Source organism: Ascaphus truei, chromosome 21, assembly GCF_040206685.1.
Source record: "Ascaphus truei isolate aAscTru1 chromosome 21, aAscTru1.hap1, whole genome shotgun sequence".
In the NCBI taxonomy this organism is placed as follows: domain Eukaryota; kingdom Metazoa; phylum Chordata; class Amphibia; order Anura; family Ascaphidae; genus Ascaphus; species Ascaphus truei.
The window spans coordinates 4,268,676-4,290,064 of record NC_134503.1 but is presented as its reverse complement, the minus strand read 5'-3'; the positions used below and the strand labels follow the sequence as shown (position 1 = coordinate 4,290,064).

The window sequence follows — 21,389 nt, the reverse complement described above, 5'->3', positions numbered from 1 at the left end:
TTACTAGGGGCCTGACTTTAAAGGACACTTCTTGAAACCAATAAAGGGGACCCTTACCCCAATTTTAACTATTTACAGTTGAGACCCTTCCCTGGTCTCTCCTCCCAGGATCTGGCTGTTGGAATCCTTCTGCTCTCCTATTTATCACCTTCCCCTCACCCCTGTCTCTGGGCAGAAAAGGGGTGGAGCTAAGCCTCTGCCTGCTCATTGGTGAACACCCTACCTAGATGAGCAGGTGTTTACTATCCAACGCCTTTTAACCCATATAGTAACCCCAACATATTGGGGACGGGTGACAACTGTAAGAAGTAGTGCATTGTTAACCTTATTTTGCAGCCATAAACTCCAAGCCACTCTCAAAACCTTTAACGCAGGGCAGGAAAGAGTCCTCCTTTAATACCACAACAGGTGCATTTAGGCTTTGACAAAAGGCTCCCCAAGTAATTCCCCCCGCACTGTAAGACACTCATGTGTAGATAATGTAACTCTGATGTCCCCTTTTAGTTCTGAAATCCACAGGCGGAAAGCCCTCAGTGGTATGTGTTCAGATGCAAAACTCCGGTAGGATTTCCTAGTATTTTGTAAGGACATTCTTCCTATTCGGATTCGCAATTAAGCCAGCTTGCATTATTTGTGTCTTTGTTAAAAAGAGAAAGGCACTATTTCCCTCCCACTCTGTTTTATTTTGTTGCTTTCTTTGTATCTTTACACTTTCTGGCATTCTGTTCAGCCCCCCCACCCCCCCTAACATTGTCTGGATAATCCAAAAGAGATTTGGGGGCTTTTCAAAGGTTGTTGGGGCAATAAAATGTATCCCAACGTTTAAAAGGAACTTTTTTTTTCAGGACCTACTGCACACATTTCCCTGTATTTTAATGTAAGTTTTTGTACAGCAGCGTGTACATCAAGGGCAGGTAACCCATGTCCTCAAGGGCCACCAACAGGTTAGGTTTTCAGGATATCCCTGCTTCAGCACAGGGGGCTCAGTCTTTGACTACACCACCTGTGCTGCAGCAGGGATATCCTGAAAACCTGACCTGTTTGTGGCCGTTGAGGACTGGAGTTGCCTACCCCTGATGTATATTGTTGGTACTATATAAATGAAAGCATACATACATACCGGGCTCTGAAATATTAAAGGGTTTTTTTTTACAATAGATATTAGCGCCTTACTGCCACTTACCTGTGGAACTCCCTTACTCTCCCTACATGTCAAGCACCTTCTCTCCCCACCTTTAAGACTAACCTTAAACCTCACTTCTTAAATGAAGCCTCCCATTAGGCTGGCTACTGTCTCACAGTCACTCCTACCAATGGCTGCCATGTAGTCAGTCCTTGGTTACCCAACGGAATCCGTTCTGGGAGTAGCGTTGGATAGTGAAACCGTTGTAAAGTGAGTCCCATGTTAATCAGTGGCGGTGAGCGTCGGATAACGCATTCAGGCGTTGGATAACGTCCCATAGGGTGGCATTGTAAAGCGTTGGATATGCCACTCGTTGTAAAGTGAAACGTTGGATAACAAGGACTACCTGTACTTATATAGTATAGGGATATATGTATTTTATATACATGGACATGAGGTCAAAATAATACATTTATTAGAGAACTAGAGTTGCCAGGCGGCTTCTCCAAAAATACTGGACTCAATGGTGAAAGGTGCGTCAGGTCACTATGTCCAGGGAGGTAATACCGGACACACACATGTCCGGTATTACAGTACCTCTCATTTTTTACTGGAAAGAGTATCCAAATACAGGACAGTTCAATACCGGACACCTGGCACCCCGATAGAGAACTGATCAAGTATTTTAGGTGCAACTGTTGTTTTCATTAGGCAAGCGCGTTATATTGGCTCCATACGTAGTAGGGGAAAAATGATGTCTCTAAATATTATGTCATTATTATATTCGATGTATCTCTATTTTAATAATTTCTCCGCTATGTTTTTGGAAAAAGGCAAACTACATCAACTAAGCATCCCAGTCGCCATGACAACCACAGGAATGTGTACTTCCGGCACTTGGCTCGGCTCACTTCCGGCGGGGGGAGAAAGATGGCGGCGCCTATGTGTCTGCAGGTGGAGTTCGGGTGAGTTGGATTGGGGGATGCCCGGCTCCGGGAGTAACGGGCGGGGAATCTTGTTCCCCCCCCCTCCCGGCTGTCACAGCACGGGAGCCGCCTCTGTGCGTTCCAGCAGCACCGTGTGTGTTTTGGACTACAAGTCCCAGGATGCAACGCGGGGGGCCTTATTGTATGGGGCCTGATTAAGAGGAGCCCCTGCTCCACGTCACTCATCCCACAACCCAACCGTGCAGTGAGATAAATACATGTAGTCCTTGGTCTCAGTAAGTAGTGGTACTGTGGCTAATAGCAGGAGCTATGCACCAGTTTAACGTTGGGTTACACTGTTTGGCCAGTTTTAGGAAGGGTTATAAAACATATATTCTCCAAAAAAAAGGAGAGGGGGAGAGACTCCTCTTCCAAATAACAGCAAAATGCTTACAATATTAACTGGGACTTGGACAGAGAGTTTATATGTGGTGGTACTCCGTACCCATCGCACTGTGTGGAGGGCACAGATTACCTGCAATCCAAAGTCCTCAAAAACAAAAGGCTATCTTCCAACTTTGACATCACCAAACGCTGTCTTTATTATCAAAATAATCCTCACTTTAAAAAATAAATAAAACCCCATCATACCTCTTAACAAATGTAAACGATGAGCAGATCCATTTCACATCTTCTCCTTTTATCCACATTGAGAACTATTGAACCATTATTTATCCATTACTAGTTTACAAACTATTATTCCCCCATAATGTTTATGTACCACATATGATTTTAATTATTAATCCTCAAATACCACCATGCCAGCGTTCACCAAAGGCATAACAAAGCGGATCCATACACTCAGGATACTGTCCACTACATACATCGATTTAGCTCAGGAGTAGCCAACTCCAGTCCTCAAGGGCCACCAACAGGCCAGGTATTAGGGATATCCCTGCTTCAGCACAGATGGCTCACTCAGTACTGTGCTGAAGCAAGGCTATCCTTAAAACCTGACCCGTTGGTGGCCCTTGAGGACTGGAATTGGTCACCCCTGTATTAGCTCATCATTTATTAAGGGATCAGGTGATAGTTCAATTTTTTTTAGGGGTATTATGTTTTTAAGAGTGAGGGGTTTATTTTGATAACAAAGATAGATATAGATGGGTGATGGCAACGTTTGAGTATAGTCTTTTGAGGATTGAGGGGGATCCCAGAGTGTGTGTTGGGCACTTTTCTCTTTTAACATGTAAGGGCCTAATTGAGACCTGCTGCCTGCCAACTCCTGGTGTCTAGGTAGATCCTGTTCCCCCTTCTACTTTTTGAGAGCTTTTTAAAAAGGGGTTCATCTTGTATTAGAGGCAGAAGCCAGGCAGATGTTTGGGTTAAAAAATAGTGGAATCATTTGTTTTTGTTTTTTAACAAGTGAGACCCTATTGGTCTTCATAGGGTCACTGATTCTGGGGATGGGTGATACTTATTCAACTTAACTGAAGTTAAATATATTTTGTAGCTATTTCTGCATCCACCTGTGCCATTCTAATCAAAATACATTACTGTAGTTTCTCTACCCGTGTTGGGTGGAGGTGCAGTACTTCCAAGCAGTTTCAATGGAAGTCCCGTAACCTCCGCAGCTTACCACACACACACATGACTGTTTAATACAGGGGTCCCAATACCAGTCCTCAAGTACCCCCAACAGGTCAGGTTTTAAGGATATCCCTGCTTCAAATCAGGTGGCTTATTCTGAGCCACTGATTGAGCAACCTGTGTTGAAGCAGGGATATCCTTAAAACCTGACCTGTTGGGGCCATTGGGGGTATTTGAGGACTGGAGGGGGTATTTGAGGACTGGAGTTGGGAACCTGTGGTTTAATAGGTACAGTTGGTCTTACAGGACCCCAAAACACACACAGTGTACCTGCTAATCGGTAGAGGAGTGGGCATGGTGGTAGTCCATACCCCTAGTTATCACACTTTGACCATTGTTGCTCTTACAAAATATATCTTGGGTATAACTTACATCGTTGTTACCCAGCGAGATCACAGAACCATGATAGAGAGATTTTGTAGCTATTTCTGCATCCACCCAGTGCATTCTCATCCAACATACATGACTGTAAAAGCAGAGAAGTTGTTCCTAAAAATGAAGCGCGGGAATAAATACTCGTTACTTCTTTACCCCGCGTCCATAGCATCCACCTGCCCAGTTGATGGGATTTCTGGCACACAGGCAAGTGGGCTGAATCATTGTTCTGATAGATCGATGTTTGGGTCCGGATCCAGATAAAGGGTGCTGCGCTTCAGCATGCATCAGCTCCTATTCCTATGAGTGGGAGTAAAGGTGTGCTAAAGCTTAGCCCCCTGGCGTGGGTCTTGGCCTCGGAGGGGGTTCTGGTGACTTTGGTGAGAGAGCTGTACTATAATCACCTGTCAACAATGTCAAATGTAAGAAACAAAACTACATACAGTGTAAGATTGTTTATAAATGTGTCCAACAGCGACAGATGCGAACCACTTCCAGGCTCTTTCTACGTTCTCTGCACACTTTGAATTTAATGACCTGTAGTGTTAGTTTTATTGCATGCTGAACCTACAGTATATAGTGCATTATATGGTGCAGTATATAGTGCATTATATGGTGCATTACAGTGGAACTAAACATTAACCTTGCTGCCTACCTCATGTAAAGCGAGTTGAAAAGTATCTAAGCAACCCAGGCTGAGCATGTACATGTCCGTTCTATTCTCTGGTTCTGTGACCTTTAGTCCCAAGACTCTTCGTAGTAGATTTAAATAGTTCAAGCCTTCCCTGTACTGTTAGACATTAAAATGTCTGTTCCTCTAACCACAGGGATGCAGCGCAGTAAAATAAATCCTGCCATCTCACTGCGGGTCTTCACGTCGTCTCTCCATGTGGAACTTGGGTTACTTGTTATATGTACCCTAGAGAACATGAAATGGAATTGCTAAGAATATCTATTCCCTATCCAGGGGGGCCCGTTGGGGTGGGGTGGGGGGGGGGGGGTTCTTTCTCTGCTCTCAGCTTTGTTATACCACATTGCTGGGGGAAGGATGTCAGGACAACTCATGTGTTTTTTTTTATTTTAATCTTATTCCAGGGGTGGCGCAGAGCTGCTGTTTGATGGGATCAAGAGACACCACGTGACATTGCCTGACCAGTCGAGTCCTTGTGAGTAATATCTTGTGACGTTTTTGGGGGACACCCCTCTAGTGTTAACTAAAAGACGTGAGAGTCGTACATTGGGTTACACACACCGTAAGCCTCAGAGAAGCAGAGTCCCCTGTCCCCTCCTCCCTTCTGCGTGTTGGTAAAGAGGACCGTTTCCTAGTAATGCATTTAATCCGCTCTCCGTATGACCCAAAACGTGCTTCCTCTCTGTGCCCCTTAAAAGATCTGGAGGAAGGGACAGTGGTGCTTTGGACTTGTGCCCCAGCATATGTCAGGCAGGCAGAAGGGTCAGCGGCCCGGATGTCACGTGGCGTATGATGTCAGCCGGTTTTGCAGTGTGGTTCGGTGTACAATGCTTGGATCAGAACCTTTTGTTGGAAGTAGAAAATACGTACATGAATGTGGAGGTTGTATGAAGGGCAGAATCCAGGAGAAGTTGCCAACAGTAGATCTAGTTGCCCGCTTTCTGCTGCGGTCCCTGTGGAATTTATTGTCATGACACCGCATTGGGGGGGTGGGGGGAGGGGGGGTCTAGTGGGTGCTTCATAAACTGATTAGAATGCAGTTCACATGGTGGACGGTGCCAGCTGTTCCTCTGCCCCCTCACTCCTCATCGTCGCCCCCCCCCCTCCTCCTGCTAACTGACCGGCACTGTTTGCTCAGCTCTGAGCCCCCTGTGCAAAATTGCTTTTCAAAAGGAGCACTTTCTGCTTAATTAAACAAAGAGTCAACACATCTGTGGAACCATCTTACACCCCCATTATCCCCACACTGATCCCTTCTCCTCCCCCCTGTGGTCCAGGTTCTCACTGGTACAGAAGGCCGCAGAGTGCACTGACCGCCTGGCCCCGCTGTGTCCTGGGCACATTGGGGAGGACTTCTTGCCCATGTTGGGCAGCTTGTGTCTGCGCTGTAGGGGCTTCAATGACTGCGAGTGTCCTGATGGGAGACAAGACTGGGTCCTGTAGAGATGTCTCTTTACGCCTTTATAACCAGTGCCGGTGAGCGCTGTGCCAGGCAGCCCAGATGGCACCGCTGGACTAGTACATAATGTATGCTTTCATTTCTAGAATTCCTTTATGTGTGTCTCTTCTGTATGCGCTCTGTCTCACAGTGTATGTGCGGTCTCTTCTGTATGCGCTCTGTCTCACAATGTATGTACAGTCTCTTCTGTATGCGTCCTGTCTCACAGTGTATGTGCGGTCTCTTCTGTATGCGTCCTGTCTCACAATGTATGTACGGTCTCTTCTGTATGCGCTCTGTCTCACAATGTATGTACGGTCTCTCTTCTGTATGCGTTCTGTCTCACAATGTATGTGCGGTCTCTTCTGTATGCGCTCTGTCTCACAATGTATGTACAGTCTCTTCTGTATGCGCTCTGTCTCACAATGTATGTACGGTCTCTCTTCTGTATGCGTTCTGTCTCACAATGTATGTACGGTCTCTTCTGTATGCGCTCTGTCTCACAATGTATGTACGGTCTCTCTTCTGTATGCGCTCTGTCTCACAATGTATGTGCGGTCTCTTCTGTATGCGCTCTGTCTCACAATGTATGTACAGTCTCTTCTGTATGCGCTCTGTCTCACAATGTATGTACGGTCTCTCTTCTGTATGCGTTCTGTCTCACAATGTATGTACGGTCTCTTCTGTATGCGTTCTCTCACAGTGTATGTACGGTCTCTCTTCTGTATGCATTCTGTCTCACAATGTATGTACGGTCTCTCTTCTGTATGCGTTCTGTCTCAGTGTATGTACGGTCTCTTCTGTATGCGTTCTCTCACAGTGTATGTACGGTCTCTCTTCTGTATGCGTTCTGTCTCACAGTGTATGTGCGGTCTCTTCTGTATGCGTTCTGTCTCACAGTGTATGTACGGTCTCTTCTGTATGCGGTCTGTCTCACAGTGTATGTACGGTCTCTTCTGTATGCGTTCTCTCACAGTGTATGTGCGGTCTCTTCTGTATGCGTTCTGTCTCACAGTGTATGTACGGTCTCTCTTCTGTATGCGGTCTGTCTCACAGTGTATGTACGGTCTCTTCTGTATGCGTTCTGTCTCACAGTGTATGTACGGTCTCTCTTCTGTATGCGTTCTGTCTCAGTGTATGTACGGTCTCTTCTGTATGCGCTCTGTCTCACAGTGTATGTACGGTCTCTCTTCTGTATGCGTTCTGTCTCACAGTGTATGTACGGTCTCTTCTGTATGCGCTCTGTCTCACAGTGTATGTACGGTCTCTTCTGTATGCGCTCTGTCTCACAGTGTATGTACGGTCTCTCTTCTGTATGCGCTCTGTCTCACAGTGTATGTACGGTCTCTCTTCTGTATGCGCTCTGTCTCACAGTGTATGAAGAGTGGTGGTATTTGACGTGGCCTGTGCAGTGGGCATGGCGTTCTCACAATGAGTGCACATTACGAACATGTCTGTTGGGTGTCGGGCGTTGTGGGAATTGTGTAACCAGCTCTGGAAGTGATGGGAAGTGTGCAGAAGAGAGGGAGATGGTGGGAGGTGTCTGCTCTGGCTGTTATCAGTGTTGATAGTGTGGTGGCATATGAGGGTACAGAGTACAACTACCTCTGGCTACTTTCCTGTAGTTGCACTTTGTTTTGAAAGAATAAGTTATAAATGGCCTTGTACAGCGTTAATATAACATCATTCTGTCCCCTTCATGATCTGGTTTCGACCAGGTGCAGTACCACTACTGTTTAATGGCACACCCACCAGTGGCTGTCACTGATTAAATAGGGGGGTAGAGGGAAGGGCGTCTTCCCAGGAGGAGAACATTAGGGGAGACGCGGTGATGCTTGGCTCTCCATGGTAACACTCCATACAATACATTCCTTGGATCGAGAATGTGGGCGGGTTGGAGCCGGGCAGAACCCTGTGACTCTCCCGAATGAGGCTGGTAAACGAGCCATCGGATCCCTGCCTGACCCTGCGGTGCCCACCCTGCCATCCCTGCCTGACCCTGCGGTGCCCACCCTGCCATCGGATCCTTGTCTGACCCTGCGGTGCCCACCCTGCCATCGGATCCCTGCCTGACCCTGCGGTGCCCACCCTGCCTTCGGATCCCTGCCTGACCCTGCGGTGCCCACCCTGCCATCGGATCCCTGCCTGACCCTGCGGTGCCCACCCTGCCATCGGATCCCTGCCTGACCCTGCGGTGCCCACCCTGCCATCGGATCCCTGCCTGACCCTGCGGTGCCCACCCTGCCACCGGATCCCTGCCTGACCCTGCGGTGCCCACCCTGCCATCGGATCCCTGCCTGACCCTGCGGTGCCCACCCTGCCATCGGATCCCTGTCTGACCCTGCGGTGCCCACCCTGCCATCGGATCCCTGCCTGACCCTGCGGTGCCCACCCTGCCATCGGATCCCTGCCTGACCCTGCGGTGCCCACCCTGCCATCGGATCCTTGTCTGACCCTGCGGTGCCCACCCTGCCATCGGATCCCTGCCTGACCCTGCGGTGCCCATCCTGCCATCGGATCCCTGCCTGACCCTGCGGTGCCCACCCTGCCATCGGATCCCTGCCTGACCCTGCGGTGCCCACCCTGCCATCGGATCCCTGCCTGACCCTGCGGTGCCCACCCTGCCATCGGATCCTTGTCTGACCCTGCGGTGCCCACCCTGCCATCGGATCCCTGCCTGACCCTGCGGTGCCCACCCTACCATCAGAACCCTTTCTGACCCTGCGGTGCCCACCCTGCCATCCCTGCCTGACCCTGCGGTGCCCACCCTGCCATCGGATCCCTGCCTGACCCTGCGGTGCCCACCCTGCCATCGGATCCCTGCCTGACCCTGCGGTGCCCACCCTGCCATCGGATCCCTGCCTGACCCTGCGGTGCCCACCCTGCCATCGGATCCCTGCCTGACCCTGCGGTGCCCACCCTGCCATCGGATCCCTGCCTGACCCTGCGGTGCCCACCCTGCCATCGGATCCCTGCCTGACCCTGCGGTGCCCACCCTGCCATCGGATCCCTGCCTGACCCTGCGGTGCCCACCCTGCCATCGGATCCCTGTCTGACCCTGCGGTGCCCACCCTGCCATCGGATCCCTGCCTGACCCTGCGGTGCCCACCCTGCCATCAGATCCCTGTCTGACCCTGCGGTGCCCACCCTGCCATCGGATCCCTGCCTGACCCTGCGGTGCCCACCCTGCCATCAGATCCCTGCCTGACCCTGCGGTGCCCACCCTGCCATCGGATCCCTGCCTGACCCTGCGGTGCCCACCCTGCCATCGGATCCCTGCCTGACCCTGCGGTGCCCACCCTGCCATCGGATCCCTGCCTGACCCTGCGGTGCCCACCCTGCCATCGGATCCCTGCCTGACCCTGCGGTGCCCACCCTGCCATCGGATCCCTGCCTGACCCTGCGGTGCCCACCCCGCCATCGGATCCCTGCCTGACCCTACGGTGCCCACCCTGCCATCGGATCCCTGCCTGACCCTGCGGTGCCCACCCTGCCATCGGATCCCTGCCTGACCCTGCGGTGCCCATCCTGCCATCGGATCCCTGCCTGACCCTACGGTGCCCACCCTGCCATCGGATCCCTGCCTGACCCTGCGGTGCCCACCCTGCCATCAGATCCCTGCCTGACCCTACGGTGCCCACCCTGCCATCGGATCCCTGCCTGACCCTGCGGTGCCCACCCTGCCATCAGATCCCTGCCTGACCCTGCGGTGCCCACCCTGCCATCGGATCCCTGCCTGACCCTGCGGTGCCCACCCTGCCATCAGATCCCTGCCTGACCCTGCGGTGCCCACCCTGCCATCGGATCCCTGCCTGACCCTGCGGTGCCCACCCTGCCATCAGATCTCTGTCTGACCCTGCGGTGCCCACCCTGCCATCGGATCCCTGCCTGACCCTGCCGTGCCCACCCTTCCTGACCCTGCGGTGCCCACCCTGCCGTCAGAACCCTGCCTGACCCTTTGGTGCCCACCCTGCCATCGGATCCCTGCCTGACCCTGCGGTGCCCACCCTGCCATCGGATCCCTGCCTGACCCTGCGGTGCCCACCCTGCCATCGGATCCCTGCCTGACCCTGCGGTGCCCACCCTGCCATCGGATCCCTGCCTGACCCTGCGGTGCCCACCCTGCCATCGGATCCCTGCCTGACCCTGCGGTGCCCACCCTGCCATCAGATCCCTGCCTGACCCTGCGGTGCCCACCCTGCCATCGGATCCCTGCCTGACCCTGCGGTGCCCACCCTGCCATCGGATCCCTGCCTGACCCTGCGGTGCCCACCCTGCCATCGGATCCCTGCCTGACCCTGCGGTGCCCACCCTGCCATCGGATCCCTGCCTGACCCTGCGGTGCCCACCCTGCCATCGGATCCCTGCCTGACCCTGCGGTGCCCACCCTGCCATCGGATCCCTGCCTGACCCTGCGGTGCCCACCCTGCCATCGGATCCCTGCCTGACCCTGCGGTGCCCACCCTGCCATCCCTGCCTGACCCTGCGGTGCCCACCCTGCCATCGGATCCCTACCTGACCCTGCGGTGCCCACCCTGCCATCAGATCCCTGCCTGACCCTGCGGTGCCCACCCTGCCATCGGATCCCTGCCTGACCCTGCCGTGCCCACCCTGCCATCGGATCCCTGCCTGACCCTGCCGTGCCCACCCTGCCATCGGATCCCTGCCTGACCCTGCGGTGCCCACCCTGCCATCGGATCCCTGCCTGACCCTGCGGTGCCCACCCTGCCATCGGATCCCTGCCTGACCCTGCGGTGCCCACCCTGCCATCAGACCCCTGCCTGACCCTGCGGTGCCCACCCTGCCATCGGATCCCTGTCTGACCCTGCGGTGCCCACCCTGCCATCGGATCCCTGCCTGACCCTGCGGTGCCCACCCTGCCATCGGATCCCTGCCTGACCCTGCGGTGCCCACCCTGCCATCGGATCCCTGCCTGACCCTGCGGTGCCCACCCTGCCATCCCTGCCTGACCCTGCGGTGGCCATTTCTCGTTACCCTGCCCCTTTTTAACGAGAGATGGCGTTGGCGTCATTCCCTGTCCTCCGTGTTGTGAAGCCGCTGCACTGTGGCATGTGCAAAGACACTGGTGATGCACACACACTGGTGCACACACACACACACTGGTGCGCACACACACTGGCACACACACACTGGTGCGCGCACACACACTGGTGCGCACACACACTGGCACACACACACACACTGGTGCGCGCACACACACTGGTGCGCACACACACTGGCACACACACACACTGGTGATGCACGCACACTGGTGCACGCACACACACTCGTGCACACACACTGGTGCACGCACACTGGCACACACACACACTGGTGATGCACACACACTGGTGCACACTGGCACACACACACACTGGTGATGCACGCACACTGGTGATGCACGCACACTGGTGATGCACGCACACTGGTGCACGCACACACACTGGTGCACGCACACACACTGGTGCACGCACACTGGCACACACACACACTGGTGATGCACACACACTGGTGCAAGCACACTGGCACACACACACACACACTGGTGATGCACGCTCACTGGCACACACACACTGGTGATGCACGCACACTGATGCACCCACACTGGTGATGCACGCACACTGGCGCACACACACTGGTGATGCACGCACACTGGCACACACACACTGGTGATGCACGCACACTGGCACACACACACTGGTGATGCACGCACACTGGCACACACACACTGGTGATGCACGCACACTGGCACACACACACTGGTGATGCACGCACACTGGCGCACACACACTGGTGATGCACGCACACTGGCACACACACTGGTGATGCACGCACACTGGCGCACACACACTGGTGATGCACGCACACTGGCGCACACACACTGGTGATGCACGCACACTGGCGCGCACACACTGGTGATGCACGCACACTGGCGCGCACACACTGGTGATGCACGCACACTGGCGCACACACACTGGTGATGCACGCACACTGGCGCACACACACTGGTGATGCACGCACACTGGCACACACACTGGTGATGCACGCACACTGGCGCACACACACTGGTGATGCACGCACACTGGCACACACACACTGGTGATGCACGCACACTGGCGCACACACACTGGTGATGCACGCACACTGGCACACACACACTGGTGATGCACGCACACTGGCACACACACACTGGTGATGCACGCACACTGGCACACACACACTGGTGATGCACGCACACTGGTGCACACACACACTGGTGATGCACGCACACTGGCGCACACACACACTGGTGATGCACGCACACTGGCACACACACACTGGTGATGCACGCACACTGGCACACACACACTGGTGATGCACGCACACTGGCACACACACACTGGTGATGCACGCACACTGGCACACACACACTGGTGATGCACGCACACTGGTGCACACACACACTGGTGATGCACGCACACTGGTGCACACACACACTGGTGATGCACGCACACTGGCACACACACACTGGTGATGCACGCACACTGGTGCACACACACACTGGTGATGCACGCACACTGGTGCACACACACACTGGTGATGCACGCACACTGGCGCACACACTGGTGATGCACGCACACTGATGCACGCACACTGGTGATGCACGCACGCTGGTGCACACACTGGTGATGCACACACACACTGGTGATGCACGCACACTGGTGATGCACGCACACTGGTGCACACACACACTGGTGATGCACGCACACTGGTGCACACACACACTGGTGATGCACGCACACTGGCGCACACACTGGTGATGCACGCACACTGATGCACGCACACTGGTGATGCACGCACACTGGTGATGCACGCACACTGATGCACACACACTGGTGATGCACGCACACTGGTGCACACACACTGGTGATGCACGCACACACACTGGTGCACACACACTGGTGATGCACACACACTGGTGATGCACGCACACTGGTGCACACACACTGGTGGTGCACACACACTGGTGATGCACACACACTGGTGATGCACGCACACTGGTGCACACACACTGGTGGTGCACACACACTGGTGATGCACGCACACTGGTGCACACACACTGGTGGTGCACACACACTGGTGATGCACGCACGTAAATCCCTGTAAACCGCACTCTTTGGAAATAAACAAAGTACTTTGCAAACAAACCTTGTTTTTCTGCTTTCTTTCACTTGAGATCTGATGTATTATATTCATGGTCAGTAGGCGACAGATATACGGCCGGCCGCTCGTTACTATACGGCCGGCCGCTCGTTACTATACGGCCGGCCGCTCGTTACTATACGGCCGGCCGCTCGTTACTATACGGCCGGCCGCTCGTTACTATACGGCCGGCCGCTCGTTACTATACGGCCGGCCGCTCGTTACTATACGGCCGGCCGCTCGTTATTATACGGCCGGCCGCTCGTTACTACACCGCCGGCCGCTCATTACTACACCGCCGGCCGCTCATTACTACACCGCCGGCCGCTCATTACTACACCGCCGGCCGCTCATTACTACACCGCCGGCCGCTCATTACTACACCGCCGGCCGCTCGTTACTATACCGCCGTCCGCTCATTACTATACCGCCGGCCGCTCATTACTACACCGCCGGCCGCTCATTACTACACCGCCGGCCGCTCATTACTACACCGCCGGCCGCTCATTACTATACCGCCGGCCGCTCATTACTACACCGCCGGCCGCTCATTACTACACCGCCGGCCGCTCATTACTACACCGCCGGCCGCTCATTACTACACCGCCGGCCGCTCGTTACTATACCGCCGGCCGCTCATTACTACACCGCCGGCCGCTCATTACTACACCGCCGGCCGCTCGTTACTATACCGCCGGCCGCTCATTACTATACTACGTGTTCCTGGCCAACTCCATCCCTCAAGGGCCACTAGCAGGCTAGGTATTAGGCATATTCCTGCTTCAGCACAGGTGGCTCAATCAGGAGCCACTGATTGAGCCACCTGTGCTGAAGCAGGGATATCCTTCAAACCTGACCTGTTGGTGGCCCTTGAGGACTAGAGTGGGCCACTCCTGAAACACTCTCCTCACTCGGCCTTATATAGTGGGGGGACGTGGACGGAGGACGTGGCTGGCAGGCCGTGGGTCTTACCTGTGTAATCAATGTTCATGATTTCCACAGGGGACATCAGACAGTTGTTGGTTTGGATCAGACACAATCTGCTGAAGGAGCGTCCCGAGCTGTTTATTCAAGGAGAGAGCGTGTAAGTGTGGGGGTCCCGCGCAGAGATGTGAGCCCCCCCGCCCTATCCTGTACGCAGCAAGGACAGGCCTCTCTGTGAGTGTGGGGGTCCCGCGCAGAGATGTGAGCCCCCCCCCTATCCTGTACGCAGCAAGGACAGGCCTCTCTGTGAGTGTGGGGGTCCCGCGCAGAGAGGTGAGCCCCCCCCCTATCCTGCACACAGCAAGGACAGGCCTCTCTGTGAGTGTGGGGGTCCCGCGTGGGAGATGTGAGCCCCCCCCCCCTATCCTGTACGCAGCAAGGACAGGCCTCTCTGTGAGTGTGGGGGTCCCGCGTGGGGATGTGAGCCCCCCTCTATCCTGCACACAGCAAGGACAGGCCTCTCTGTGAGTGTGGGGGTCCCGCGTGCGGATGTGAGCCCCCCCCCCTATCCTGCACACAGCAAGGACAGGCCTCTCTGTGAGTGTGGGGGTCCCGCGTGGCTTTGTTTTCTATATACTGCCACGGATTAGGAACGTGGCTCCCGTAGTTTGCCCATCCTCCTCCCGGTTGTGAAGCTTCAGATGGCCGTGCAAAGTACGGCGTCTTCCTGCGCTGCCGCGTCCTGTTACAGAGCGGGGTTTTACTGCTGTTTGCAGTGCGGATGGTACATGAATCTCAGGCTATGTCGTTAACCCCCCACCTCTGCTCCCCGCTATATCTCAGTACCACCTCCCCCCCCCACCTCTGCTCCCCGCTATATCTCAGTACCACCTCCCCCCCACCTCTGCTCCCCGCTATATCTCAGTACCACCTCCCCCCCCACCTCTGCTCCCCGCTATATCTCAGTACCACCCCCCCCCACCTCTGCTCCCCGCTATATCTCAGTACCACCTCCCCCCCCACCTCTGCTCCCCGCTATATCTCAGTACCACCTCCCCCCCACCTCTGCTCCCCGCTATATCTCAGTACCACCTCCCCCCCACCTCTGCTCCCCGCTATATCTCAGTACCACCTCCCCCCCCACCTCTGCTCCCCGCTATATCTCAGTACCACCTCCCCCCCCACCTCTGCTCTCCGCTATATCTCAGTACCACCTCCCCCCCCACCTCTGCTCCCCGCTATATCTCAGTACCACCTCCCCCCCCACCTCTGCTCCCCGCTATATCTCAGTACCACCTCCCCCCCACCTCTGCTCCTCGCTATATCTCAGTACCACCTCCCCCCCCACCTCTGCTCCCCGCTATATCTCAGTACCACCTCCCCCCCCACCTCTGCTCCCCGCTATATCTCAGTACCACCTCCCCCCCCACCTCTGCTCCCCGCTATATCTCAGTACCACCTCCCCCCCACCTCTGCTCCCCGCTATATCTCAGTACCACATCCCCCCCACCTCTGCTCCCCGCTATATCTCAGTACCACATCCCCCCCACCTCTGCTCCCCGCTATATCTCAGTACCACCTCCCCCCCCACCTCTGCTCCCCGCTATATCTCAGTACCACCTCCCCCCCCACCTCTGCTCCCCGCTATATCTCAGTACCACCTCCCCCCCCCACCTCTGCTCCCCGCTATATCTCAGTACCACCTCCCCCCCCACCTCTGCTCCCCGCTATATCTCAGTACCACCTCCCCCCCCCACCTCTGCTCCCCGCTATATCTCAGTACCACCTCCCCCCCACCTCTGCTCCCCGCTATATCTCAGTACCACCTCCCCCCCACCTCTGCTCCCCGCTATATCTCAGTACCACCTCCCCCCCCACCTCTGCTCCCCGCTATATCTCAGTACCACCTCCCCCCCCACCTCTGCTCCCCGCTATATCTCAGTACCACCTCCCCCCCCACCTCTGCTCCCCGCTATATCTCAGTACCACCTCCCCCCCCACCTCTGCTCCCCGCTATATCTCAGTACCACCTCCCCCCCCACCTCTGCTCCCCGCTATATCTCAGTACCACCTCCCCCCCCCACCTCTGCTCCCCGCTATACCTCAGTACCACCTCCCCCCCACCTCTGCTCCCCGCTATATCTCAGTACCACCTCCCCCCCACCTCTGCTCCCCGCTATATCTTAGTACCACCTCCCCCCCACCTCTGCTCCCCGCTATATCTCAGTACCACCTCCCCCCCCACCTCTGCTCCCCGCTATATCTCAGTACCACCTCCCCCCCCCACTATATCTCAGTACCACCTCCCCCCCACCTCTGCTCCCTGCTATATCTCAGTACCACCTCCCCCCCCCACCTCTGCTCCCTGCTATATCTCAGTACCACCTCCCCCCCCACCTCTGCTCCCCGCTATATCTCAGTACCACCTCCCCCCCCCACCTCTGCTCCCCGCTATATCTCAGTACCACCTCCCCCCCCCCCACCTCTGCTCCCCGCTATACCTCAGTACCACCTCCCCCCCACCTCTGCTCCCTGCTATATCTCAGTACCACCTCCCCCCCCACCTCTGCTCCCCGCTATATCTTAGTACCACCTCCCCCCCACCTCTGCTCCCCGCTATATCTCAGTACCACCTCCCCCCCCACCTCTGCTCTCCGCTATATCTCAGTACCACCTCCCCCCCCACCTCTGCTCCCCGCTATATCTCAGTACCACCTCCCCCCCCACCTCTGCTCCCCGCTATATCTCAGTACCACCTCCCCCCCACCTCTGCTCCTCGCTATATCTCAGTACCACCTCCCCCCCCACCTCTGCTCCCCGCTATATCTCAGTACCACCTCCCCCCCCACCTCTGCTCCCCGCTATATCTCAGTACCACCTCCCCCCCCACCTCTGCTCCCCGCTATATCTCAGTACCACCTCCCCCCCACCTCTGCTCCCCGCTATATCTCAGTACCACATCCCCCCCACCTCTGCTCCCCGCTATATCTCAGTACCACATCCCCCCCACCTCTGCTCCCCGCTATATCTCAGTACCACCTCCCCCCCCACCTCTGCTCCCCGCTATATCTCAGTACCACCTCCCCCCCCACCTCTGCTCCCCGCTATATCTCAGTACCACCTCCCCCCCCCACCTCTGCTCCCCGCTATATCTCAGTACCACCTCCCCCCCCACCTCTGCTCCCCGCTATATCTCAGTACCACCTCCCCCCCCCACCTCTGCTCCCCGCTATATCTCAGTACCACCTCCCCCCCACCTCTGCTCCCCGCTATATCTCAGTACCACCTCCCCCCCACCTCTGCTCCCCGCTATATCTCAGTACCACCTCCCCCCCCACCTCTGCTCCCCGCTATATCTCAGTACCACCTCCCCCCCCCACCTCTGCTCCCCGCTATATCTCAGTACCACCTCCCCCCCCACCTCTGCTCCCCGCTATATCTCAGTACCACCTCCCCCCCCACCTCTGCTCCCCGCTATATCTCAGTACCACCTCCCCCCCCACCTCTGCTCCCCGCTATATCTCAGTACCACCTCCCCCCCCCCACCTCTGCTCCCCGCTATACCTCAGTACCACCTCCCCCCCACCTCTGCTCCCCGCTATATCTCAGTACCACCTCCCCCCCACCTCTGCTCCCCGCTATATCTTAGTACCACCTCCCCCCCACCTCTGCTCCCCGCTATATCTCAGTACCACCTCCCCCCCACCTCTGCTCCCCGCTATATCTCAGTACCACCTCCCCCCCCCACTATATCTCAGTACCACCTCCCCCCCACCTCTGCTCCCTGCTATATCTCAGTACCACCTCCCCCCCCCACCTCTGCTCCCTGCTATATCTCAGTACCACCTCCCCCCCCACCTCTGCTCCCCGCTATATCTCAGTACCACCTCCCCCCCCCACCTCTGCTCCCCGCTATATCTCAGTACCACCTCCCCCCCCCCCCACCTCTGCTCCCCGCTATACCTCAGTACCACCTCCCCCCCACCTCTGCTCCCTGCTATATCTCAGTACCACCTCCCCCCCCACCTCTGCTCCCCGCTATATCTTAGTACCACCTCCCCCCCACCTCTGCTCCCCGCTATATCTCAGTACCACCTCCCCCCCACCTCTGCTCCCCGCTATATCTCAGTACCACCTCCCCCCCCCACCTCTGCTCCCCGCTATATCTCAGTACCACCTCCCCCCCACCTCTGCTCCCCGCTATATCTCAGTACCACCTCCCCCCCACCTCTGCTCCCCGCTATATCTCAGTACCACCTCCCCCCCACCTCTGCTCCCCGCTATATCTCAGTACCACCTCCCCCCCCACCTCTGCTCCCCGCTATATCTCAGTACCACCTCCCCCCCAACCTCTGCTCCCCGCTATATCTCAGTACCACCTCCCCCCCCACCTCTGCTCCCCGCTATATCTCAGTACCACCTCCCCCCCCACCTCTGCTCCCCGCTATATCTCAGTACCACCTCCCCCCCACCTCTGCTCCCCGCTATATCTCAGTACCACCTCCCCCCCACCTCTGCTCCCCGCTATATCTCACTACCACCTCCCCCCCACCTCTGCTCCCCGCTATATCTCAGTACCACCTCCCCCCCACCTCTGCTCCCCGCTATATCTCACTACCACCTCCCCCCCACCCCCACCTCTGCTCCCCGCTATATCTCAGTACCACCTCCCCCCCCCCACACGGGGTTTTACCAATCATAAAGTAATTCTCGTTGGTGTGTCTCTCTTTCTCGTCTCTCTCTCTCTCTCGTGTCTCTCTCTCTCTCGTGTCTCTCTCTCTCTCTCTCTCTCGTGTCTCTCTCTCTCTCGTGTCTCTCTCTCGTCTCTCTCTCTCTCTCTCGCTCTCTCTCTGGTCTCTCACCTGCAGGCGTCCTGGCATCTTGGTGCTCATTAATGACGCAGACTGGGAGCTGATGGTGAGTATTGGGTATTGTTGTTGGGTGCAGTATTTGAGATCTTATAAAACCCAGGCTGATCACAAATAAGGGACTATTTGACCCAACCAGTCCTGTTATTTCCCTTCTAACTATAGATTATAAAACTACAGCACTCACCCTGTTTCCCTATGATCGCCCGCATTTACCATTATTCCTTCCCTCGATATTCCGTTCACCTGCCTGTTTGCTGGGTAGCTGCTCCACACATCCACTGCCTTTTTCAGAGTGGGAGGTTATCACATTCATTGCCCCAAAGATAAGTTCCTTGGTAACATGGTATCTGTGCGAGGCGGGGGACCCTCTCTCTGTGTGCCGGCTGTGTAACCGTGCGCTTTCCCGTGACACCTGCAGGGCGAGCTGGATTACCGGCTGCAGGATGGGGACGATGTGGTTTTCATCTCAACGTTACATGGAGGATGAGGAGGACACTTGTTGTGCTATCGGGAACAAAGACTACGGCACGCTTTCAGCCTGTTCCTGCGGTCTACCTGCTCATCCTCACCATCCTGTCTCCCGCTATGGGGGAGGGTGCTTCATAAAGTGACTTCATTTGATTCTGGAGAGGACCTTTTTATATACAGTATCTATATAATTGATGGTAAAAGAGATGTTGGATCCCTGTCTACAGCCCAGAACCACCCATGGGTGCTAAGCTTAAGCACCCCCATTCCAGTGACCTGCTACTTCCGGTTCCTCTGCTTGCCCCATGGGGTGGGATGCTACCACGGTTCTCTTTGCAGCTGCCTTTTGCCTTCCCAGGGCATGGAAGGGACCAGTAGAGGAGTCGTTATCATTACGCCCACAGACCAGCCTATCTGCCTTCCTGTGTCCTAGCGCTATTGCAAACTGGTCCTCCGTGTTGGGGCCTTCAGAACCGGGGCTTCAATATAATGTGCTAATGATGCAAAAACCACCTGAATAAAAGGGAATTATTACTAGTTTTATTTGCAGCTCTTTGGAACATTCTTTAATTGTGTGATCGTTATTTCTGTTCGGTATGTGCTTGGGGAGAAGGACAAATGGGGCAAAACTATCAGGGTTTATCCGGAGTGTTTTACAGAAGGTGTCCTGAGGGTTTGGTGGACAGCAGACACAGGAAAACTCCGGTCTGTTATTATTTTGACCATTCACACACAACCTCAGTGTAACCCATCTATCGAGGGCTTTATTTAAAAGACCCAAATAATCACTGGGTCCCCACCATTCTCTGGGTCCTGGTTGTGCTCTCGTTGGGGAACATTAATTTCCAGTAATGTTCTGTACCCAAGTGTGACGGAGCTTCCGACTGAGGACGGATGGAGTGACCAGATTGCACCTCCCAATACTCTCTCCCCGTTATCTGTTCTGTAACCGGGAGATCAGCGCCGGCACACTGGACCCTTGTCCTTGTATATCTCACCCCACGCGGTCTGGAGATCAGGCAACTGGGACCCAGTCTTTCATGCGCCACCAGATAATAACCCCTTCAATGCCAGTGGCCAGCAACACATGTCATTCCGATGCATTGCAGCAAAGAGGGTTATATTTGACTTAATAGACGGGTTATTGACCTATTGACACCCCGAAGCTGTTTGTCGTTATTACAGGTCTTTCCGATATTTTGTTTATGCTGTAACAGTCGGAGAGCAGGCGGTGCCGTCCCCCGCAGCACTCAAGGAGTTAAGCAGCCCGCTCATTTTCAGGAAGGCGATGTACTTGCTGCTTTGATGAGAGCCCTCCTCCCTCCTCTCTGCTTCCCTCCCCTGGTCCAGCCTGCTCTCTGCTGCAGTGTGTGCTGTAACAGGGCTATAAAAAGCTCTCTAAATCATATATCGATTTGATTGCGATGTGCAACATCCCCTGAGCCTGCACGGTGTGCCTGGCAGGGAGGGACACCGCATCACTGACAGGGAGAAATCCTTGTCCATGCCTCTCTCTGTACAGGCGGCCGCTATGTTATTGACTGCCAAGGGACTAATTAAGGGCCTCTATACACACGGGGTTAATGGATCTCTCAACAATTTTAGCCCAAATTCTGCAGCTTGGAATCCTTTCCTCTTCCTCTCTTTCTCCTAAGACTCATCATCGCCTCCTGAAATCGCTTGCGTACCTTCCCATTAAGTTCCGGGTCATTACCACAGCTCTCCTCCCTTACCTCTGAGC

General features: G+C 55.3%; 1 protein-coding gene across 1 annotated transcript; it reads left to right on the top strand.

The window, feature by feature from the left end:
• Nucleotides 1–1,947: 1,947 nt before the first annotated feature.
• Nucleotides 1,948–20,191, top strand: URM1 (ubiquitin related modifier 1). Its single transcript, XM_075578561.1, has 5 exons — nt 1,948–2,088; nt 5,170–5,240; nt 14,388–14,469; nt 19,178–19,226; nt 19,599–20,191. The coding sequence occupies exons 1-5, from the start codon at nt 2,054–2,056 to the stop codon at nt 19,665–19,667; spliced, it is 306 nt and encodes a 101-aa protein (XP_075434676.1). The 5' UTR covers nt 1,948–2,053; the 3' UTR covers nt 19,668–20,191.
• Nucleotides 20,192–21,389: the final 1,198 nt, after the last annotated feature.

Excerpts from the sequence above, each read along its gene's own strand:
- URM1 (XM_075578561.1), top strand. The coding sequence starts at position 2,054 with ATGGCGGCGCCTATGTGTCTGCAGGTGGAGTTCGG. Across the intron at positions 5,241-14,387 it reads GCCTGACCAGTCGAGTCCTT|GGGACATCAGACAGTTGTTG; the intron begins GTGAGTAATATC and ends TGATTTCCACAG. Across the intron at positions 19,227-19,598 it reads ACGCAGACTGGGAGCTGATG|GGCGAGCTGGATTACCGGCT; the intron begins GTGAGTATTGGG and ends TGACACCTGCAG.